General features: G+C 41.1%; 1 protein-coding gene and 1 non-coding gene across 9 annotated transcripts in view; one reads left to right on the forward strand and one right to left on the reverse strand.

Moving 5' to 3' along the window:
• The window catches only part of LOC116834810 (transducin-like enhancer protein 4), a 117603-nt gene that overhangs the window by 87898 nt on the left and 4522 nt on the right, over window positions 1–25183 (forward strand). For all 8 annotated transcript variants that reach the window (XM_032797122.2, XM_032797125.2, XM_032797126.2 and 5 more), the window contains 9 exons: window positions 14831–14950; window positions 15462–15515; window positions 16120–16272; window positions 18522–18654; window positions 18800–18993; window positions 19191–19267; window positions 21750–21999; window positions 23028–23275; window positions 24896–25043. In XM_032797122.2, the coding sequence (XP_032653013.1) occupies window positions 14831–14950; window positions 15462–15515; window positions 16120–16272; window positions 18522–18654; window positions 18800–18993; window positions 19191–19267; window positions 21750–21999; window positions 23028–23275; window positions 24896–25043 (1377 nt within the window). The remainder of the gene's footprint in view (window positions 1–14830; window positions 14951–15461; window positions 15516–16119; window positions 16273–18521; window positions 18655–18799; window positions 18994–19190; window positions 19268–21749; window positions 22000–23027; window positions 23276–24895; window positions 25044–25183) is intronic.
• On the reverse strand, window positions 2637–2738 carry LOC116834817 (U6 spliceosomal RNA). Its single transcript, XR_004376047.1, has one exon. It is a non-coding gene; the product is annotated as a U6 spliceosomal RNA (small nuclear RNA).

Genomic DNA, 25183 nt, shown 5'->3' on the forward strand with positions numbered 1-25183 from the left:
CACCATCTTCTGGTGAGCAACCAGGAGATGACAATGGCTAGCAGTCCTGCTGCACCGTCTTCTGGTGAGCAGCCAGGAGATGATGATAGCTAGCAATCGTAATGCAGCATGGTCTGCCAAGCACCCAGGAGATGACGATGGCTAGCAGTTGTACTGCACCGTCTGCTGCCAGCCTAAGATGTGAATGATAGATGGATCAAAACAAGAAATTGATTCAGTTTGTTTTGTGAAATCAACGGTCTGCTAAACCGAGAGTTTTGAGTTCAATCCTTGAGGAGGCCATTCTGTGTGACAATTGTTTTGTGTTTCTCCTTGATGCAAAGCCACTCCTTTTTTTGTTGATTTTAATTCCCTGTAAGCCATGTCGTCAGTCGTCCCTCCTTCTGTCAGAGCAATGGCAGACAATTGTTTTGCGCAAAACCAGGCGAGGAGGCGACGGCAGCGCGATGATGAGAGGGACATGGTCATAGACTTCTCACAAAGTGTGGGCCGGGCATTGTGCCCCGTCAATGTGCACATCATGCTGATGAGCTCTGCAAATATGCTTGCCAAACATGAAATGAAATTCAAAAGTTTATGAGCCTTTTCCTGTCTACCTGGCCAGTGCATCTGAGTTGAGAATGCTGTCCAGAGCGGTCACAATGGAGCACTCTGGGATGGCTCCCGGAGGCCAGTACCGTCAAATGGTGTCCACACTCCCAAATTCAACCCGGCAAGGCCGATTTCAGCGCTAATCCCCTCGGAGGTGAAGTAAAGAAATCGAATTAAAGAGCCCTTTAAGTTGAGAAAAAGGGCTTCGTTGTGTGGACGGATCCAGGTTAAATTGACGTAACGCTGCTAAATTCAACCTAAAGTCGTAGTGTAAACCAGGCCTGAGTTAAAAAGAAAAAGCCAGTTTCAGGGAACTGAAAAGCAGGGAAGGGAAGCAAAGTATTTATTGTTTAGAATGCACACTGAAAGAATTTAAAAGCAATTCCTCATGAGTCTGCCTTCAAAAATGAGCTGTGTGGTTTTGAAACAAAAAGCTAATTAGTGCTTGGTTATCTCCTGATCAAAGCCAGGAGTCAAATAGAGAGTTCTCATCCCTGGAGGATGTTGGTAGTACCAATCTTCAGGAAAAAGAGAATCCACTTAACTGTCCTCTGAGTGTACAGCTTGGTCATTTTTGCTTTGAAACCTTTGGCACAGACGTTGTTTTCTGTCTAATTACCTCTATTCCTAGATCTGATGTGATTTTTACGACTCTCTAGTTGCTTGAGACATTATATTGCACATTCGGCTTGTTTTTTGCTGTATAATATACGATCTGAAATTAAATTGTAAGTATTTTACTGTGCTTAGGTGTGGTGTTTTGTTTTTTTAGAGCTATAACCAACAGATTTTTTTTTCTGAAGGGATTCCTCAATACTTATTATAAATGTTTCTTACATATTGGTTCTTTATACGTTAAGGTTTCAAATAAGCATTTAATTGCTCTTTTTCATACTATAAAACATTCTCTTTTTAGCATTTTCCTACTATTCTAAAACTGTGTGTTTTGTCTAAATTCAGTTGCTATAAAAATGCATTTACCACTAGCGTCCTTGAACCATGCTGGGCTTTGGAATTATTTTGTCAGTCCTCACTTTTTTTGAAGAATGCTTAAAGATAGTAAGTGCTTTGCTCCCGAGTTACAGAATTCAGAGCCAGTAAGACAGGCTGATGGCTATCATTCTTTCTGTCTTTCACGGTGGTGAGTCCACAATTAAATTGCTGTATTGAATGCTATGGCTAGTTGAACTGCTTCTCTTACCCTGTGATTGCTCTCCCTCTTACTAGCTCACTCCCAATATTCCCCTTTTTTAGTTTCCATTTTGGTGGTGCTGCTCTACGTGTCTCAGATCTCTGCCTTAGGAAATTGCATGGAAGTTCAGTAACTGGAACACCTTAACATTTCAGAACAGAAGAGAGGATCTGATGTTTCCTTGGCTTTTGTGGTGGTCTTTGGATTTCCAGAGATGGTTTACCCTCAATTCTTTTGAATCTGTATAACTTTGTGACCTTTGGTATGTCTGCTTTAGATCAAAGTAACTGTTGGTATTTTATATGTTGGGGCTGCTCTCATACAGACTAATTCTTGATATTGGAATGTGTGTTCGGTTTTTTTTTTTTTTTTTCCCTAAAACACCAGAAATGCAATTTGTGGTTAAGTTCTGTCTGTGTTCCTTTGCTCTCACGCGTTTATTACTCCAGAATGCTTATTGTTTCAGACATCTTTAGGGCTAGAAATCCTTTGCAGCTCTTGGGCTCTCTCACTGTGTCATGTCCTCTGTTGCATATACTACCTATAATTGTGTGCTAACATGTTCTTGTGAAACTCTTCATTCTATAACCTCATACTCTTGAGCTTCAGCCCGACGCCCAAATCTGGAACGGTTAAATAGCCTTCATTCTATCCACATTTTGTTTTGAAATATGTGGTCTAGTCTAGGGTGTGCTGAAGCTTTGAATTGGAAGAAATTGAAACAGGTTGGGTGATATAGAAAGGACCCTGTGAATTGCTTTCTGGGTTAGAATGGAGGCTGTTTGACTAGGCCTTGGCTGTTACCATCTGTTAACTTCAATATTTACAAGCTGGCAGATGTGGACAAGAGCAGACATGATGGAAATGCTTCGCAAATGTGTGTGCCATCCTTGCACAGGGACCATGCTAATTTCTGTGTTGTACCAATTTTAAAATATATGCTGCTGAGCTGTAATTGCTGAACCTTGAAGTCCCTATAAACTGATCAGAAAAGCTTTTTATTTTTCCACAACTTTTTTTCTAATATTCTACCTCCCACCCATTTCTTTATTCCAACTACCTTCCTTACCAAAAGATGCCTGTTATCCTTGTTGCAGTCCTCCTTGTATGTGTGCTTAGATATCATTTTCCTCCAAACCTGACTTTTGTCTTTGCTTCACATCTGTGCTCCTTAACTACTTCACTGCTTGTACTTAAGTGCATTGGTTCTTTTTTTCTATCTTTTGACCCTCAACGTGTAAGTAAGGGATTAGGCCTTACCTGTGTTACGTCTCTCACAGTCAGTGATTACAGAGGAAGTTGTATTTTAAAGGATTTATTTTAAAGATCCACCTATGAAAGGCTAGCTAGCAGCTGCAGCATTGCTTTAAACACCTGTTTTCCTTGCCATTATGTGCTTGTACACCAGGAGAGGCCAGAGAGGCAACAGCCCATGCTGATAAAAGTATGCTTCAGAATTGCCTGGTATCTCTGACCTCCACTGTGTAGCCTAGTTTTATAGCAAAACTGAGATGTACAGGTGTTCAAATACTTGACTGGAATTAGCATGGAGCCAGTTTCTGAATGTAACATTCAGACTCTGGAGTAGCGGTATGTTAATTTTGAATTTATCACCATTATTGTAGCTATGATTAAGGATCTAGACTTGGATTCCTTCAGATTGTTCCTTCTCGTTTAATTAGATTATATTAAATGTTGTAGTGGCACTGCCAGAGCAACTAGATCATCAATGTAAAAAGCATCTTTGGTTATTTTTAATTTTGAAACTATTGGGGTATGGAAACTTAACTGCTGCACGTACGCCATTTTCTTTTTATTCCAGATTTCTTTGACTGTTTAGTTCTGACAGAGACACTAAAACATCTGGACTTTGATGTTTTATGTGACAGTCTTATCCACTAATTAACTTCATTAATTTTGCAATTAGTGAAGTAAATTAGTGGATAAAATGCCATATAAAACATCAAAGTTTGCCTTTTTTAATTATAGATTGTATAAAAAAAAAAATCATCACAACCTTGGATTATTTAACTCAATCCAAGTAGCCCAGACAGGGCCATGTGATATGAAATAGCTTTGTACTGTGGCTTTCCTAGCTTTTTACACTTAAAAACTACTGAGACAGTCCGTCTGAGTTCTAAGAATCTCTAACCACAGAGAAAAAGGAAGCAAACACTGATTCAGTCCGGGTGCGGCTGAGTGGGAGTTAAGGTGCTAATTGGGTAAACAGAGGGAGTGACTAGAGTTGTGGGCAATGGAAGGTGAAAATATGCAGTAAGTTTACTTAAGCCTTGTCTGTACTAGAAAGAAAATACCTGGATAGGTATTCCAGCAAATCCCCCTAGTGTAGACACATTTTGATTTTTCCCCACACTCCTATCCAATATAGCTGTGCTTGCAAAAGCCTTGGTGTAGACACAGTTATACCAACAAACACAGTCCTTTTGCCAGTATGGCTTAATTCATTCAGGGAACTAGTATAAACTACCCTGTCAAAAGAATAATTCTGTGGTATAGGAGGAATATAGGTATAGCTATACTGGCAAACACTTTCTTATGTAGGCAAGGCCATAGACCTCAGTGAATTAAGAGACCTCTTTCATATAAGAAGCACTAACTAAGCTATAGAATGGCCACTGAAAATATAAAGGCAGTTTGACGTGGAACAGTTCTATCTAAAGTCTGTAAGGATAACACATACATGAAAGTATCAGAGGGGTAGCCGTGTTAGTCTGGATCTGTAAAAGCAGCAGAGAATCCTGTGGCACCTTATAGACTAACAGACGTTTTGGAGCATGAGCTTTCATGAGTGAATACCTACTTCGTCAGGTGAATGTTGGAGCATGAGCTTTCGTGAGTTAATACCCAATTCGTCAGATGCATCATTCACTCACGAAAGCTCATGCTCCAAAACGTCTGTTAGTCTATAAGGTACCACAGGATTCTCTGCTGCACATACATGAAAGGTAGGTTGGCTTGAATTTTGAAGAAGGTAGGAGGGCTCAACTTAAATCAAACAGCAGACTGAGTTCTTGAGGGAAATCACTGAAGCAAGATTCAATAGAATGAGTGGAAAATGCTCTGGACTGAGACCTTGCGTGGGTTAATGGTGGAGAGTATGAAAGAATTTTACATCAGAGGAGGATGGAAGTAACTGGAAGGCAGAAGGAAAAACATGTTCAGATACCACTGAAGGGCTCTTTTTAACAAGACTCAGTCCATGTCTACATGGCAAACTTTAGTCAATGCATGTTACAGTGGCATAAAATTGCCACGGTATGTTGCTTATGTGAGTGCATACTTTGCTCCTTGCATCAACATGGTGTCTACTCACCAGGAGTGCTTGTGTCGATGAAAAGTGTGGTGCACCATGGGTAGGTATCCCAGCATGCTACCTGCCACTGTTCAGGGCACTTGTGGGATGTTTTGGCAATGCACAGTGGGGCAGAAATGAGTTTCTCAGGGGTGACTGGGAGCAAGGGGTCAAGTTCCCAGCATGCAAATATATCTATCCCATAATGTCATCTTTATCCCATAATTTTCACACCTTTTTTAAAAAACATACCATAAACCCACCCCCCCCAGCCCACCTCACTGTCTGTCATCTCTGACAGAAGCATGGAGCCTCCACAGCTTTACACTGTTGTCCTAGGCATTGCAAACACAGGATGCACAATTCTCTAGTATGTGCAGAGCCATGAGAGGAACTGAATCAGCAGGAATACAACTGTAATGGAGCATAGCAAGAACCAATTTGTGGTTGTTGGTGGCACTTATGAAGCAGCTGCAGATGGTGAAGCACTGTTTCTGGGCCCAAGAATGGAGCATTGACTGGTGAGATTGTATTGTAATGTTTGGGATGACGAGCTGTGGCTGCAGAACTTTTGATGCACAAGGCCACATTCGTGGATCTGTCTGTCAAGCTTGCCCCAGCGCTCTAGTGCAGACGCACTAAAATATGAGCTGCACTGACAGTGGAGAATCAAGTCGTAATATCACTGTGGAAACTTGCAAGCACAGGAATGCTACTGGTCAATGGGAAATAATTTTGGAGTTGGTAAATCCACTGTGGGGGCTGTTGTCATGCAAGTGTGCAGGGCCATTAATTGTCTCCTCTTACACAGGATTGTGACTTTTGGCAATGTGCAGGACAAAGTGGAAGGATTTGCAGCAGTGAGGTTCCTGAACTGGGGTGGGGTTTTAGACAGCACGCATACCCCTATTTTGGCAACAGAGCACCTTGCCACAGAGTGCATCAACTGCAAGGGCTACATTCATGTCCATTTTACCTACACATACAGCAGCTGTGGCTCTCTGTCAGTATATGTGAAGCTGTGATTGTGCTTAGTGTCCCCAGGGTGGAGTGGCAGGGGTAGGGATCTGGCCCCTGATGCCACATGGAATGTTCAGCGGAGTGTAGGGAGGTGCTATAATAGAGTTCTCCATAGACTGAAAAAAGAGGCAAGATTGTGTTTGTTAAACCAGTAGATCCACAAGAGTCTGCAGTATCTGTTTTTGCTGCCAGAGAAGCCCCATTATGTCTTGGTGCAACTCCCTCTCCTCTTCCTGCTGGGACTGCCTCCTGTCCATTCTTTCCTTCTCCAGGCTGTCTGTCCTTCCAAGCCCTTTGCTCACAGTCTGATGCAGCACTGGCTTGCAGGATCTCATTGAACATGTCATCCCGAGTCCTCTTCTTTCTCCTCTTTATCTGGCTCATGCATTCCCAGGTGTAGAGCAGAAACCCCGCAAGGCCATCACAGCAGCAGCTTCAGGTAAAACACCCAAAGGCATCATTGTCCATGAAATCACAACAGAAGGTGAAAGTTAAGACTCAAAACTCCCTTCCCTTGCTCCCCTGAGATTTTAAACAAGACGTGCTTCTTGACACTTCTGCAGAGTGCTTGTGCATGATGCCATTCACAGCATGAGCCATGGGGAGTATGGCCTGCCAGAGACTAAGGAAATAGAGAGGGAATTTCTTGGTTGCATGGAACTGAGGATAGGGCAGTGGAACTGAATACTGGCACCATTTTCCACAGGCAGGGATGATTTTAGCTGATATCTCCTCCTGAGGGTAACAAAGGCACAGAGAACACAGCTGCTGCTAGCCTTCCAAAGCCACCTGGCCTGTATGCTGCTGCTAGCTTGTTTATTGCGATAGTGCCTACTGAAGTTACCACCGAGTCATGTGGGAAGGTGCCCTACCGGGTAGAAGAAATAAGGTGGCCATCCCTAGAAACCTTTTGGGAGAGGATTGCAGAGTACTTCCATGAAAGTTTCATGGAGGTTTCTCAGGAGGGTTCAAGCGATGCCCCTGCATACATAAACTGCTCCTCATGCCCCTCCCTTGCCACAGGGGAATGAAAAGAAGAAAACCCTCTCTCTCTTTTTAGTACCGCTACCTCTTGTAGTACTAGTAAATTAATGAAACAGTTAATAGCTGTATCCTGTTAACTTGGGAGTAGCATCGTTACATCACTGTAACTGGGTAGTATATAATTATATTTCCCAAGTTCCTTCCCCTGCATCAGGCTCACGTGTGCTCAACTGCAGGGACTGACTGGACCCTGGTGGAGTCTGAGACAGGTCCTGGCTTGTGGCATAGCAAAACTCCACCACTTGCATGTCCCCTATCCTCCTCCTTGTCATGGCTGTTCATGTCAGGAGTCTTTCTGGTTTGGGCTCCTCGGAGGTATTCATGGTTGTCTGCGAGTTGGTGATGAGGTTTCGGCCAAGTATGGTATGCAGCTCTTTGTAAAGCAGTAGGTCTGCAGCTTATCACCCGGTCGACTGTCGACCGCCTTGGCCTTCTGGTATGCCTGATACAGTTCCTTTGCTTTCATGTTGCATTGCTACTGGTCCCTGTAGTACCTTCTCCTGCATCTCCTATGTAACCTGCTTGTAGATGTCCACATCCCTATGGCTGGTCCATAGCTGTGCTTGCACAGCCTCTTCTCGCAGGCCCAGGAGATCCAATATCTCTTGTCTACTCCAAGCTGGAACACGTCTGGAGTGTGTAGCTGGCTTGTTTTCTGGGAACCCTGGGCAGTGCAGTTCACAATTGTGACTAGATTGGTCAGTGTAGGCCATTGTGGGACAGCTGCTGGAGGACTGTTAGGGTCAACATAAGTAACTCAGTGTCTACACTCGCACTGTCTTGCCGTCAGCACATCGACCATAGCTCAACGCTGCTTAGGGTAGTGGTGTTACTGTGTCGCTGTAATGGGGCATTTACATAGGTGGGAGACACATTTAAGTGCAGAACATGTGCGACTAGGTCGATGCACGCTTATGTTGACCTAACCTTGAAGCGTAGTCCGGGCCTGAAAAGGATCAATAGAGAAATGATCCTGGGCAGTCAAAACGTGAGAGAGAAAGGCAAGTAATCTTGACCGATAGCTTGACAGTCCAGAACCTGGCCCCAAGCATCTGTCTCAGAGTATGTCTATACTACCCGCTAGATTGGTGGGCAGCGATCGATCCAGTGGGGGTTGATTTATCACGTCTAGTCTAGTGTAAATTCCAGCTCTAGTAAACGTACCCATCTTAACTCTGATCAAGCTAGTGTGCTACAAATAGATCAAAATAGTGTGCTGACCTGCCGCCCCCACAAAATAAGTGAAGAGCCATGTTGGACAATACTAGTTTTTTAATCTCTTTCATTGGCAAAGAGAGTTGCTAGAGAGTTTGGCCTTGGGACTTCTGTGGAAAGTTAAGCGCAGGAGCTCAAAGGCTTAGCTGCTAAGTTTTTTTTCGGGCAGAGAGAATATTCTTGTGATTGTTACTCCATTCTGTCTGGCATAAGGTCAGAACTAGTGCAGCACTGTACTGCATTTGGTACCCCTAAAGAGGACTGGAAGCTGATCCATCTTTTAACCCAAGTCAGTAACCAGCCAAGTCTGGGTATGGACAGTCTTAACTCAGACTTTTGTAGGAGTTACAATACTTCAATTGCTCCATATTGCTGATTTCACATCTCCCTTAAAAAATTAAAAGGGCCGGACCAAACGAAACACTGGAATGAGTCTGAATCCTAACATTGGCTTTTGTATTTCACCGACCTCAGTGTGAGCGTCAGTCAATGAGCTGGCATTCCTCTGAAGTCATTTTCCTGTGATACGTGTTGCATCCATTTTTATTGTTTCGCGTATACTCTGAACAGACTTTATAACAGCAATAATGTCATTCAGATAATTATATCGTAATTGATCTTAGCAATGAACATCCTCGGCTTTTACTGCAGTTTGTGTAACACTTCAGGATGGTCAATTATCTCCATAATTCCCACTTTGTTAGGAATTATTTTAATTATTTCACTTAAAATACATCTTTTTATTAGTGTGTTAGAGTTACAGCAGGTAATGGTCACAGTCACAAATGCTTCAAGAGTTACCAGTTTTGTTTGGGAGGGTTTGGGGGTCCTATCATCTCTAGTCATTATTTCTAACAGTGGTTTCATTTAATTATCACTTAATTTTTATCCAAGCAAGGTTAGCCATCCAAGAGAGCTAGCTGATAGCAGTCCGAACTGTAGGGCTTGGGAAAGGTTGGATAGTCCTTGTGCTTGATCTTACTAGATTTTTTCTTCCTTTGTCCTATGTGAGCCATTTATGGTAATGCAAGTAATTTTCAGTGAAAGTTGAGGTTTAAAAGGTTATAGTAATTCTTGGATTTTTCAAGTAATTTGAAGTATTAATTATTACAAGTAGACTGCACATTGATGTTTGCACTGCTGCTTTTGTGATATTTATGGTTTTATAAAAGGTTTATACAGCCTTCTTTATGATCAATTAACTTGTGCATGGTCAGGGGAGATATTTCAGGCTGTGTCTGGCACCTACATTCCACTGTGACTAGCACCATATAAATATCAGAGAGAATACGCCACCTCATGAAATTCCTGGAGAGTATTGGTCTCATTTGTTGTTGCTCAGCACTGTACAAAACATAGTGCGAAACACAGTGCCTAGTGTTTTACAGTCTTGTGCTAAAGATCCAACACTGTATTTGATGTAGTGCTTCTTAAATGAACTAAATGTGCATATCAAAGTGCTGAGCCTTGCTGTTCTTATATCTGTTCAGTAAGTTTGGGTCACCATTTTGCATGTATGAAAAATGAAAATACAGTGCCTTTTTGCTAAAAGAAAAATTAAAACAGCTACTATCACCAAAGAATGTATTTTCCCACATCTTGTTCAATTATTACATGTGAACAAACTCAATACTGCTTAGCGGGATAATGCTTGGTGTCCTAGTAGATTAAAAGTTTTATTGAAGAAACTGCAGTGTGAAAAGATTTTCTTTCTCTATAAATTTTAATAGTTATTAGGAGGATTCTGGCCCATTAAGTTACAGTCTGCCAAGACATAATGCTAAATCACTTAATTTCTCTAAGCAGCAACCCTGTTCCATCTTCTTTAAAGGAAGCTGTTAGAAGAGCCTTGATGTTTTAATCGAAAAACAGAGCGAAGTCTGACAGCTAAACTGTGCTTTGACGGAGGTTTTTGTGTGCAGTCCTTTAGTCATGGAATCTCCCACAGGATCCTAGGTGTAGACTCAGGAAATGCTTGTAAAGATGACAGTGTCACTTGTCGACATCTGAGGCACAACCACAATTACATCTAGATAGTTGTCATTTAGTCATTTGGCTGAACAGGCCATGGCAGTTGTGATATTTTGTATAAGGGGCAATTTTAGGTTTGCCAGCACCATTACAAAATCTCTACTTAAAATCTGAACTGAAGCTCCATGCAGAAGATCAGAGTTTGACTGCTATTTCTTGCATCTCACTCTTGAAGTCTAGCCTTGTAGTCCTCTCAGCAACTGGCCCAAAGCCAAGCCTTCATTCCTCTCCAAAACCTGAGAGGTAGGAATTAAAATGAAGGGTTAGGGGTGTGGAGGGAAAGTGAACCATACCAGCTCAGAAGCTTTTTTTTTAGCTCTAGGTTGTCAGTTCAAATCCAGACCAGCTCCTAACAGCTTGTTGTAACTGAAGAGCCATTTACTCTTTCAGCAGAAGCAATATTAGCCTCTGTGTGTTCTAGTTGCGGAACTGCATTCTGCCTACCTAAACCCTTTGTCCCTCTTAGTTTCAGTTGGAAAGTTGTTCTTCATTTTCTCTCCTAAAAAGTGTCAAGCTTCATGCTGTACCCAAGAATGTGGTTGAAACCTTAACTTGTAACCTCATATTCTTGAGCTTCAGCCCGGCACCCAAATCTGGAACAGTTAAATAGCCTTAAAGCAGCCTTACAAAATTATACTCACCCAATCGCACATGCAAATTACAGGGATTTTGTTTGGGATTGATGAGAAAGTAAAATCAATTTCTCTCTGCCCTTCTCTCGTCATGATGTAAAGGGCAAATGAAACTCTTTGTACCTTGGCTGGGAAATGTAGTTTCCTTGTACCTTTGTACCTTGGCAGTTTAAGTAGTAAGGCAATGTCTACGCTGTGGACCCTGTGCCAGCATAGCTCCCTAATGTAGGTGCAGCCTAAGCTGACAGAAGATGATGATCTTCTGTAGGAATGCCACATCCTCAAATGACATAAGCTACATAGACAGAAGCACTCTTCAACTGACACAGTTGTCTATACATGGGGATTGTAAGCATAGCTACATCGGTCACGGTTAAGGGTTTTTTTTCATGCCCCTATTGAAGTAGCTATGCTGATATAACTTTTAAGTGTAGACCAAGCCTAAGTGTACTGTAATACCTAAAACATACAATCTACTCATAATCTTGTTTTAATATGCAGAAAAGCCTGAATTAAGATAAAAACATAAGGATGATAATGGCTGTTTGCAGACAAGTCACATTATACTAATTCGGAAAATTCACTAACTGCCCAGGCTTTCCTGTTCACAGAACTCTAAATTTAAATTTAATCTTCACAAATGTGGTGATCAGTGTGAAGAAAGTGTGTGGGCTGGGGGAGGATGTGTGTTCACATTTTTACACACATCATCCAATAACTGAAATTTGCATTGTGTGATCTCTAGTAGTATCTACATAGCTAGATTTTTCATGAAGAAACACAACTAAACCTTCTCTTGTTGACAATACAAGTTTGTGTCTATCAGTACTATTGCTTCCATCATGTTAGTGCTTATCTGCGTACCACCAGCCAAAAAGTTCCATTGCATGGGGCTGCCTAGCATTTTTCCACTTTATTATCAAGTCTGATTGGACTTTAAAGCAATTACGCCATCAAACAGTATGCATTGCCCCAGTGCCCAATATGGTGATCATCCTTTAAGTGCTGGTGATAATTAACTACTTTATCATTCTAATAGGGAGCTCCCTATTAGAATCTTATTAAGCAGCAAAATCAAGATTAAAATATCTGCAGTACCAAGGTTAACTATATTGAGAAAAATGAAACCATGTGGCTTCTAATTCATGAAAATAAATATTTCTGTTTAAGTGCAGTAGTTTACTCTGATTCTTTAGACATCATTCTAATTGCAGCTTAGTGATGATGATTTTCTCCTTTTAAAACAGTGAAGTTAAACTATAATGAATTGAACTCAAATTATAAACAAAACATTTTGGGTTAGTTCAACATGAAGTTTTCAGATTTGGGTCCAACCAATCTGAAACTAAATATTTCATAGACATTTTTCCATGGAAAATGTCAAATTTGCATTTTTTTTTATTGGAAAACCATTGACAGAAAATTTATGGCCAACTCTAATATGGGGAATTTTTGTCAAGCATGGCAAGAAGACTTAAACCCTTTGGCAGTGACTGCATCAGGCTTTTTTGCTAAAAATTCTCCACCATTGTTATCACTGGTGTAGTTCCACAATTGCTCATTTGTGAGTGCTCATGTAGAGACAGCTTCGGGAAACCTAGCACAAGTCCTTGTAAACTGGTCAATATAATGATACTTATAATCCCAGTGACAGCCAGTATCTTGTTTATATCAGTGCTCCAACCATTGCTAGCACTAGTAGAGCTGAATCGGTGTTTGAAATGGTTGGAAATATTAGAGAAATACATTTAAGGTAGACCTCAGTGTTCAGGAATAGGGAAAGCATTCTCTAATATGACTAGAGCATCCACAGCAACCTTCTGTGGTTAAGTATTCTTTTATCCTTATCAAAATTTAATGGTCTAATACAGCAGCTCTAAAACTTCATTGTACCATGACCCCCTTCCTGCATGACACTTGGCCCCAGCAAGTCTAACACCAGCTTTGGTGACCCCATTAAAATGGGATTGTGACCCACTTTGGGGTCCTGACCCACAGTTTGAGAACTCCTGGCTTAATAAACTGAAAAAAAATTCAGCAATAAGGAAAAAGCTTTAAAAAAATATAAATAATTTCTGGGCTTGAACTCCATTTTTGTACAAGCATTAAAATAAATGTTTAACTTTGAGAGGAGGGCACTTAAAAAAATCAATATGTTATCTGGAACATAATACAAAGTTAAACAAAAACTGGGCACAGTGCCCAAGGGGGGGGGAAATCCCTTTAGACCAAAAATCTTGCATTTGTTTTGGGTTTTTTAGAGAAAATAGGTGGGCAAATAGTCCTCAAGGGCTGGCTCAACAGAAACATTTATTTTCCTCCTCATTCCTATCAGCTCTGATTCTGCAAAACACTTGAGTTAAAGTTAACCATGTGCTAAAGTGCTTTTCAGGATCAAAGCCAGAGTGCTTAGCACCTGGCAGGATCAAGCCCATAAAAAATGAATCGACCTGGCTGTGTCACTTTATATCCTTTTTTGTATTTCACAATATAGACTGTCTCAATTAAATTCTGGGAATACACTAGGAGTTAATTTGTGTTCTTTCCTGCTTGTAACAGCAAAATAAAGTCATAGGAAGTTAATACTGTACATCAATAGAGAGTTAATGATTTTCCTATCCCACCCAATCCTCCTTTCCCTTAAATATAGAATGTCATGCTCCAGTAGGTGACTATCACAGTTACAGGTCTGGCTGCACCTTTGTATCCTCTTTCTGGTCTCTGAGTGCACCCCCTCAACTGTTGTGCATTTATACATTTATGTATCTGAGGGGAAACGTAAAATTCCACCTCACTACTTGTCCAGACCCTGGACTACAGTACACCTGTAGGACCAACTGAACTTGGGCACCTGCAAGTCTCTCCTTCAGGAGTCTGTGACCAATGGTATATAGTGACAAAACAGTCTTCTGAAAACCAAAAGTACTCTTTGTTTTAACAGTAGGAACAAAGCATTAGAGAGAAGATTTTAAAACAGTCTACACATATGTCTGTCTATCTTCCTTAAAGAGAGACAAGGTAGGTGAAGTAATAAGATAAGTGGATCCCATAAAAAATATTGCTTTGCTTACCTTGTCCCTCTCATATCCTGGGACAACACAGCTGAAACAAACTGCAGATATCTTTCCTAAAGGCTTAGCATCCCCTGGCGGTAATTTAGGCAGGCCCAGACACTCCCAGCACCCACCCTTGAGCCTGCGTCTCAGCTTTGTTTCCCCAAACAATTATCCCTTCTCTCTTGAGAAAGAGTCCCTTTTTAAACCTTGTAATAGTTCCTTTGTTCTTCTGTGTTTGAGCTTTGACCCTTCTGGTCAAAACCAGTCCTGTAGGTTGGCTAGAGCTAGAGGTAAAATCATCAAAGCCAATATAGGTCTGGCATTGTTCCTTAACTCTCAAATATTTGCTGAGAGGTAGTTTATCTTGAGCCATTCTTTTCCTTCCTCCTTGTTTTTCCTGGTAGCCTTCTGTATATTTGTAAAATAAACATCCCAATAACCATGGCAAAAAATAGTATTCTTAAATTAAGACATAGCAGCTGTGTGTCATTTTGGACCTCAGCTATTAGTGCTTCAGTAATTGATCATTTATACAGAAGTATCTACCAATTATTTCATTCAAAGTGTCAATATAAATCTTATTAGTTACCTATCATTGATTAGAGCTCTAACTGTTATCCATCAGAAGACCTCAAAACCACCTCCACCACCACCTTCAGATTGTCTGTTGAAAGTCATCAGAAATGAAATTGTGTAAATGTGTGGTCACATTTCTTTCTCTCCCCTCTAATTTCAGAGCTCTTCTGTGTCTCCATCAGCTAGCTTCAGAACAGCAGAGAAGCATAGGAACTCGACAGATTACTCTTCAGACAGCAAAAAGCAGAAAACAGAAGAGAAAGAAATAGCAGCTCGTTATGTGAGTAAAACATTTACATGGTATATTGCCAATCTAAGTGTTTTCTGCAGTTGCAGCAACCAAATCATGTTTTTTTGTTTTTCTGTGTTTTTTGTTGTTGTTTTTTAAACCATGGACCAAATAGGAACGGGCCTTGACCATAAATGTGAGTTGTAGGAGTCCAGCACCTAGTAATATCTGACCCTGTAAGAATACAGAGCATCTGCAAGGCAGTGTAGCCCATTGACGGGGAATCAGAAGACCTGAGCTTTTAGCTGAGTTCTTTCTGGGTGACCTTGGACAAGTCACTTCATCTCTCCATGCCTCAATTTCCTCATTTGTAAAATGGGGATAATGAAATGTAAAGCATTTCTTCTTATCTACAATGTAAAACCTAGGTGGTATTTATTATTATTAACAGCTTAAATGAGACCAAAGAAATAGGAAATATTTAATATATTACTAGATATTTTTGCTTTTTAAAGAGACAATCTTTGGATATTTTTTTAAGAATTTTGACTTATCGTTGCAGGACAGTGATGGTGAAAAGAGTGATGATAACTTGGTCGTTGATGTTTCCAATGAGGTATGTGTTATATTGCTTCCTATACCTTATAATAATTGAGGGTGTCTCTCAAATCTCAGTGTAGGTCAGATGTATACCTTCACAAAGGGGCTTGTAATTGCTAAAGAAATCCGGCTTCATCTTTTTATCAGTTCTAAAACATTATATCAGTAACACTTCTTCAGAAGAGCTTTTCTCTGCAGTTTATATAGTTAAACAAATAAAATCTTAACTCACCCATCTTAAAGCAGATAGGGCACTGATATTTATGGTGCCTGTGTTCTGTTCCTGCTTTGCCACTGATCTTCCGTGTGACCTTGCAGAAGACAGTTAGCCTTTTGTGTGCCTTCAGTTTCCCCACCTGTAACATGAGGAATGTAATTAACTAGTTTGATATCCAGGGCATTATCGTTATTTTTATATGGCACTTAGTTAACAACATACAATATTAACTGTTACTTACGTTTGTTTTTGTTATACATCTAGATTTTAAAATCATATGAGTCAAATCAGTTCCAGTGAAGTGATGCTTCATGTTTTATTTAGAGATCTTCCCCAGAAGTCTGAATTACTGAGCTTTGTGCTGCTAGAAGATGTTAAACTAACCTGTGTTGTTTTTTTATAGGATCCTTCTTCCCCTCGAGGGAGCCCAGCACATTCTCCAAGAGAGAATGGCTTGGACAAGACCCGACTGCTTAAGAAAGATGCACCAATTAGCCCAGCCTCTATTGCATCTTCTAGCAGTACTCCTTCCTCAAAATCCAAAGAACTTAGCCTTGTAAGTGATTTTGAACACTCCTGACCTGAGAGAGTACGCAGATGGATGTGCACATCCACCAGATCATATCTGAATTTCTAATGGAATCTGTGAACTTCACATTGAATATAAAGTTCCCTTAATTTCTACTTTAAAGACATGCAGCAAAATGGTGGTTAAAAAGCCCAGAGGCCTTTTTGGAATTAGAAGGGTTTATTAAACTACCAATTTAAAAAAATAATGGATGTGCCTGTGTTGTGGTAATTTTTCATGTGGGAAAGGAGAGAAACATGTCATTCTGAAGATAAAGGAAAAAAAAGTACATGACACATTTTTTTTGTGCTATAGTTTTATAGTAAATTCAGCTTCCAGCTTGGATATGATTTGATTGTTAGCTTTGTTTGAATGACCAGATAATTTTAATTTTGTCTGTCATTTACAAGAGTCTTCCTTGACTTGTGTCACAAACCACAATGCAAAACAAGATTGCTTGCAAGTATGTGTGTGGGGAGGCTTCTTTCCCTTTCTTTTGATGACTGTAGTTTATCGCATTCCTGCACATCTATCAATGTGATATGTGCCAGCAGTGCCCCTCTGCCATGTACATTGGCTAAACTGGACAGACTCTACGCAAAAAAATAAATGGACACAAATCTGACATCAAGAATCATAACATTCAGAAAACAGGCGAACACTTCACTCTCTGGTCACTCAATAACAGACCTCAAAGTGGCAATTCTTAAACAAAAAAAAACTTCAAAAACAGACTGCAATGCAGAACTGGAATTAATTTGCAAACTGGATACCATCAGATTAGGTCTGAATAGAGACTGGGAGTGGTTGGGTTATTACAAAACCTAAACTTAATTTCCCCAATACTAATTTCTCCCTACTGTTACTCACACCTTCTTGGCAGCTGTCTGTAATGGGCCACTCTCTTACTGCTTCAAACCTTATTTTTCCTCCCTTGGTATCCTGTTGTTAATTGATCTGTCTCATTAGACTGACCTAACACTTGGTAAAGCAACCCCCATCCTTTCATGTATTTATCCCTGCTCCTGTATTTTTCACTTCATACATCTGATGAAGTGGATTCTAGCCCACGAAAGCTTATGCCCAAATAAATTTGGTAGATTCTAAGGTGCCACAAGGACTCCTCGGATATTTTTTTTTTTTTTTTTTTTTTTTTTTTTTGCTGATACAGACTAACACAGCTACCACTGAAACCTAAACTGCACTGTAACTTTTCCTTCAATTCTCGACATATCAGTACACTTCCACTTCTCACGTTGTTACTTAAAGCAGTTCTATAGTGAATTTAGTGCTCAGGAGAGGTGCTGGAGTGACCAGTTTAAACACAGAAGTTTGCTGTTTGTCCACCAAACAGGCATACAACAACAGTGCCAGTGCAAGATTCCTCACACTACCCCCATCATTGTGCCTCAACCCTGTTTTATAGGGATCACGGCTAGGGTGAGTCGACTATTTCAGTCTGCTTGTCTGTCCGATTTTGGGCCTCACACTGTCAAGAAAGGTGCTAATCATGATGTGGACACATGTCCACTAGGCAGGGCTGCACAGAGGGGGGGGGGGCAAGTGGGGCAATTTGCCCCAGGCCCCTCAGGGGCCCCATGAGCCCTGGCCCTGCAGCAGGCCGGGTCCTCGGTGGCATTTTGGCAGCGGGGGGCCCTTCAGTGCTGCCAAAGACGCAGAGCGACTGAAGGGCCCCCGCCACCGAAATGCCCCACGAGCCCTGGCCCAGTGCAGTCAGGGTCTTTGGCAGCATTTTGCCGGCGGGGGGCCCTTCAGTACTGCCAAAGTCGCGGAGCAACTGACGAGCCCCCCCGCCACCGAAATGCCGCTGAAGACCCGGACCGCCGCCGGGTGAGTACAAGCATCACAGCTCCTCCTTTTGCCCCAGGCCCCCTGAATCCTCTGGGCGGCCCTGCCACCAGGAGCAGATTGAGACCACCGACAGGTTTCACATATGCTGCTAATGTGATTGTCAGATGGTAATGATTTTCAGTCATTGACCTCATCCTGAATCACATCAGTGATCTAAAGGAGAAAAGCTGTGAATCCTAGTGTTAATTCCTATGATCTCCCTTCCCTTTTAAGCCACTCTGCATGCTTCTTTCCATTGCCAGTGCTGAGTATTAAAAATTGAAAACTAGGTTTCACTAATCAAACCACATTTTGTCATCTACAATATCTTGTATATGAAGCCAGAAAGTAAAATAACTGTCTTTCATTGCCTCTCTTGATATTAGAATGAGAAATCTACCACTCCTGTGTCTAAATCAAATACCCCAACTCCACGGACTGATGCTCCAACTCCAGGCAGCAATTCTACTCCTGGATTAAGGACCGTGCCTGGCAAACCACCGGGAGTCGACCCTTTAGGTTAGTAACAATTGGCCTCTGGAAAAGCATCTAACTTTTCGGTCCTTTACGACACTGCATTCTTTCTCTTCTGTTTGTTGTTTTCTTCCTTGAAGTGCTGAGCATCACTTATACCTGTTTAAATTGAGCACTATTCCCTCAACAGCTTCCGGTCTAAGGACCCCGATGGCAGTACCATGTCCCTATCCTGCTCCCTTTGGAATTGTACCACATGCTGGAATGAATGGGGAGCTGACCAGTCCAGGAGCTGCGTATGCTGGGCTGCATAATATTTCCCCTCAAATGAGTGCAGCAGCTGCAGCAGCAGCAGCGGCAGCAGCTTACGGGAGGTCTCCAGTGGTAGGTGTTTGTTTGCCCTAGGGGATGCGAATATGTTTGGAGTTGGAGGGGTGGGGGGCAAGCCCTGTTGGATTAAAGACGTGCAGGGTTAAATCTAGTTCAGCCTATTCCTAATTTGGGGAATATGTTGGGGAAGAGGTAAACGAAACTCGTGTTCTCTTAATACATCTTTTTGTTCTGCTTGGGGAAAACTGCAGGTTGGTTTTGATCCACATCATCACATGCGAGTCCCAGGCATCCCTTCCAATCTGACAGGCATCCCAGGAGGAAAACCGTGAGTTTTAAACACTCAACTTATGAAGTTAATCATTTTACTGAAGTAGTGTTCCCTTGCTGGCTAGATTTGCCCTGGGCTACTGAGTACTATTGCCTGAATAGAAGTAAGTTTAGGATTGAGGGGGTAGAGAGCATGGTTTAATCCTTGTTTTTTATTGTAAAAGCTTGTTTGGAGATTTCTTTTAAAATCTGCTACCAGCCAGAAGGTATCAGATGGCATAGAGCAGCTGTGGTGGGGAGAGGGGGCTCCTTTGCTAGATCTGAAGTAGGGGCCCCATCTCTGTATAGAAATACAAACTGTAAAGGGATCTCTGGTATACGTCTCTGCTGTACTGTGTTTCTCAGCTTAAAAATAATTCCATTGGGCATGAAAGCCTTGCAATCACTTGCCAACTTATTAGATGCTATAAACAGCAGTGTGCAGAGAAAGGAACGCTGAAATGTTTTGTATGATTGAAAATACTGAAAAGAATTATGGTTTCATAATGTTCAAATTCATCCTTGATGGAACTCACCAGAAAAGGTGACCTACTCTAAGAGGCTTTGCTTGCTGTGTAATTCTTTTTCCGGGCTCACAAACTCCCCACTCACATCCCTCTTGAGTTAGAGTGAGGGGGGGAAAAGTAGTGATGCAAATCATATTGATCTAGGTTTTATTTGAAGGGCCTCAAGTTCCACTTCCTTTGTGACGCTTAAAAAAAAAAAAAATAGACTAGCTAAAAATGAAGAGGTTGAGGGATATTTGGGTATAGTTGATGTAACTTGATTTTAAATATATAAAAGTTGTACATACTATGTATGTTGTATCTCTCTCCTCCAATGTTACTTGTTAGCAGCTGGCAGAAGACAACTTAAGATATGTGTTGATGTACCTGTACCTACATAGCCAGGATAACTTCATTGCGGCTCTATGCAGGCTCCAGGGTTGGCACAGGGGGCAATCCCGTGGGCTGGACCCAAAGCTTGCGGGCTGTAGTTTTCCCACCCTTGTTCAGAATAGCGCCTATAGAAATCTGCTAATGGAAACCAAATCTACTTAAATTAGGAAGTTTGTATCTTTTAACTGCAATAACCAAAAAAATCTACCTGAGCTTTTCTTGAATGTGTTTAGTGTCATAAAGTAAAGTGTCAATTTGTCACTCAGGCCTGCCGAAACAAGAAAAGGGAGAAAATAGGATGCAGAAATAGTGAAAAGTCTATGGTTATGAGTATAAAAAAGGGAAAACTGGACATCATGTACATATGGTTGAATTTTTATACTGCTGAAAAAGCCACTGTAATATTAGCACATTGTGTAACTTAAATAAAATGATTGGATTTTAAAGGCTGCTTTTTTAAACTAACAATTTCAGTGCAATAACTAAAGCAAGTCTCCTTCAAATGATATTTCTGTGAGCTATTTTCATATTTGTGCTATTACAGCTGTGTTTTTTTTTTCATCAGTACTACCATGAATTAGATAGTCTTTGGAAATTAACCCTCTATTAACCATACATTTATGTGTACAGAGGAGTCGTCTAATAAAGTTTGTGTTCAGTAATATATACTCTTTAATATGTCACGTCTTAAAACAAAACAGTTTCACAAGCCAAGTGATCTCCATAGAAAACATCTGGAGATGAAGTTGTTGATAGCTTATTCACAGGTGGCATAACTGGCAGTCACACAACACGTTCTTTCTCAGTGAGAGTCCTGATTCCAGCAAAAGGAATTGGGATTTGTGCTTGTCATATCAGTGCAACAACAACAAATTACTTGCACGTTTTTGCTGTACTGCCATTTCAGGAATTGTGCCTAAAAACCTTTAACTCCTTGATGTCATTGGTTTCAATCCTTCTATTGATAGAGTGCTGTAAAATATAATAAAAGCTTTTAAGATATGTGCACCCCATCGTTCAGTTCAGTGAAAGCCAGGCAATGAAGTAATCCCATACTATCTTGAGGGTTCATATTCATAAATGAAAGCCTCTAAAGGAATAGTGACCTATCCATCCTCTTGGGCTTCCCTACTTCTGCTATGTATGTATATCAAATCGCATACCAAATCTCAGATCCAGTCACTTCCAAACTTAAAGTTGGAAACATATCTCTACTCACTCCAGAAATCAGAACCACATGGCTTGAGTCCTGAAAAACTATTTGGTCTGTGTCTGGATAACTTTCCTTGTGGAGATGACTAAAACCAACATTTTCAAAACTGGATGCCTAATGATAGGTGACTAAATCCATATTTAGATAGCTAATAACTTCAGGTCTTCAGAAGTACTGAGTTCCTCTGGCTACTGTTTCATGTAAATGGAAGTTGAGGGTGTGCAGTACCCCTGAAAATCTGACCATTGCATTAGGTATCTTACTATGATGTTAGATGCCAAAATATATACAGTCAAGTTTGAAAATATTGGCCTATGTATCTTGTTCTTTTTCTTAAATAGATGCGAGAGGTAACTCGTTAAATCACTTTCCTCTTCTCCTTTTCTCAGAGCCTATTCTTTTCATGTAAGTGCAGATGGTCAGATGCAACCTGTACCTTTCCCTCCTGATGCCCTCATTGGACCAGGAATCCCTCGTCATGCTCGTCAGATCAACACTCTGACTCATGGGGAAGTAGTGTGTGCAGTTACCATCAGCAACCCCACAAGACACGTGTATACTGGTGGAAAGGGATGTGTCAAAGTCTGGGACATCAGCCACCCAGGGAACAAGAGCCCTGTCTCTCAGCTAGACTGCCTTGTAAGTGAACATCTAGGAATAAAAATGAAGCTTGATCAAATGGGGAGAGAGTAGAAGAAAGCAGTTCAGAAAATATTCAGATTTTGCAAGAGTCATATGATAGCGTTAAGATATGGGTTATGATGATCAATTAGTGTCATCAGCATTGAGAACCAGCTCCTCAGCTCATGCTGATTGGTGAGCTTCATTCAGGTTCTTTTTATTATTACGTGTACCGCTAAGTTGTTCATTTCTGGTATGTTTGTTATAATACACATGCTTTTTCCCCCAACAAACCAAAATCCCGTAAAACTATATGGGTAAGAGGCAAGATCAAAAATAGTGCTGTAGATGCTGTCTATAAACTTTGATATTATGGGTGTGTGTTTAAGCCTTATATCCTTTCATGTGCTAAAAATTACTTGCAGACTCATTCTAATATATGGTCCATGTATGTGTGTCTTCTGAAAGTTTAAAAATCTCCCTAAATTATTACTGGGAACAGCAAATTATTTGCTTGTACTAACAGGATGCACCATTATTGGCAACTTTTCTCTTGTCATTTAATGTTCTTGATGAGATGTTGTAATTGCTGCTACATCAAAACTGTGCAGAACGTGTGACCCTAATACCTCCTTGGTGGTGGCAGCAGGGCTCATTAAAAAGGGGGAGGCAGAGGTATGTCAGAATTTGGTTCACCCAGTCATCAAGGGGTTAATGTACTGAAATGAGCAGAGTATAAAAATGAAACCTTTTATGAAAGCTGTCAAATGCAGTAACATTGAAGTGTTTGGAGTTGGGTGCAGGTCTTTGCATTTTGATGCTAATTAAGATTAAATAGCTCTCACTACTGAATTTTGTAGATCAAGTTTAAGTACTTCCCTGATGTCGTATAATTTTCTGGCATTAATACACTTTATCATTGTCATAAGTGTAACTGGCTCATTAAAACCAGGAGGGAATACAGTACTTTTATGGATTTCGGCTCTCATGTTAATGCTGTTTTCCTTTCCTCATGAGTAATCTCGTGATGGCTTCTGTCTCCACAGAACAGAGATAACTACATCCGTTCCTGCAGATTGCTTCCAGACGGCCGCACCCTGATTGTCGGTGGGGAAGCCAGCACGTTATCCATTTGGGACCTGGCAGCTCCTACCCCACGTATAAAAGCAGAGCTGACATCATCTGCCCCAGCCTGCTATGCTCTGGCTATCAGCCCCGATTCCAAGGTCTGCTTCTCCTGCTGTAGCGATGGGAACATTGCAGTGTGGGATCTGCACAACCAGACATTAGTCAGGTAAGTCAACAGAACTGGATTGTCAGGTTGTGAAAATTAACAATAGCATGTACGTCCTCCCTTAATTTTTCTTCAATGTGCTCTTATTTATCAGCATAACTGTTACAGTATTTTGTTGTTAAGGAGGCAGGATAATAAAATCTTGATTAAAAACTACATCCTTATTTACAGGTTTAGAGGGTTTTATAATGGCAAACTTTACAGTTCTGTTCTAATGCTGCTAGATTGGGGTCTGATGGCTGCTTAGAGTAAAATCAGCTTATGTTGACATTGCTAAGATTCTCCTAGGTTCTTATAAAACATGGAGTAGTTTGATATTGCGTAATACATTGCACACAACCACACCTCTTTGATCTGTGCTTGGTGTTTGTATTCTAAGTAAGGAGGGGCCTGAATCACCACATTCAGATCTGGTTTTGGACAGCACAAAGTTTGGGGGTTTTCAGATGCACGTGTTTGGTTATTTCTCATTCCCAGTGTAAAGCGTCTTAAGTGGCACCCAGTAATACAGATCTGCATTATAGCATTTGTAGTAATAAATGCAAAAGATGAGCTTTTATCAGGTGGTCTGATGATCTCGCTGAGACTGTTGTGTACTAAAGCCTGTGTAAGTAAGTGATTGCAGATGATTTTTAGAGCCAGTAAATTTCGAATGATATGCTAAATTCCTCCCAGGAAGATGTGACATTCCCAGTACCTGATGTGATTTCAGTCTCAGGCAGAGATCCCCAAATCTGAACCTTAAAACATACCGCATATACTCGTTCATTAGCCCATTCATTTATAAGCTGACCCCCATCCCCCCCGAACCCGCAGATGGTTAGGTAAAAATGGCAAAAACTCTGACCCTTTCATTAGTCGACCCTATATTTCAGAGGTTAGCAAACTTTGGCTTGTGGCCCATCCGGGTAAGCTGCTGGCGGGCCAGGATGTTTTGTTTACCTGGAGCATCCACAAGCATGGAGCCTCTTGGCTCCCAGTGGCTCCGGTTTGCCATTCCCAGCCAGTGGGAGCTGCAGGAAGCAGCACAGGATGAAGGATGTGCCAGCTGCCACTTCCTGTGGTTCCCATTGGTTGGGTACGGCAAACCGCAGCCACTGGGAACTGAGTGGCTCCGTGCCTGCAAACACTCCAGGTAAACAAAATGTCCCAGCCCACTAGCTGCTTAGCCCGATGGGCCGGGAGCCAAAGTTTGCCAACCCCGATCTACAATGACAATGGATTAGATAATCAATTCAATAGAGCTTAAAATCGTCAATTTTTGGTATAGACCCATGGATAAGTCAACCCCTGCTCTTCGATGCTTCACTTTTTTACCAAAAAATTCAGCTTATGAACAAGTATATATGGTACTTTAAAAAAAAAAAAAAAAAAAAAAAAAAAGTGCTGTGCTGGCTAGGCTGATTATTTGATGCATTCCACGCACAGTTCATTTGGTTATCTACACATTCAGAATAAATTCAAGTCATTCTACTAAAATATGCTTTTGCTACGTTTTAATAACTAGAGTGATTTAAAGGAAATAAACCAAAACTAGCATGATCTGCATGGAAAAATGAAGATGGCTCAAAACCATTCTACCATTTAGTGTGTGCATGTGTTTTCTTTTGACATTTTCAGACAATTCCAGGGCCACACAGATGGAGCCAGCTGTATTGACATTTCTAATGATGGTACCAAGCTCTGGACGGGCGGTTTGGACAATACCGTCAGATCCTGGGACCTCAGAGAAGGAAGACAGCTACAACAGCATGATTTCACATCACAGGTTCACTCTCAGAAGCTTTGACATGTTAGAGAAATCCATGGTGGCTTTATAAAACGAGCACATATTTTAAAAAGCAGACTTGAAGAGCTCCTAGAATTTTTTCACTTAGTCTCTTGCACTGTTTTTAATATGGCAGCTAA

This window comes from Chelonoidis abingdonii, chromosome 6 (assembly GCF_003597395.2).
Source record: "Chelonoidis abingdonii isolate Lonesome George chromosome 6, CheloAbing_2.0, whole genome shotgun sequence".
Taxonomy (NCBI): Eukaryota; Metazoa; Chordata; order Testudines; family Testudinidae; genus Chelonoidis; species Chelonoidis abingdonii.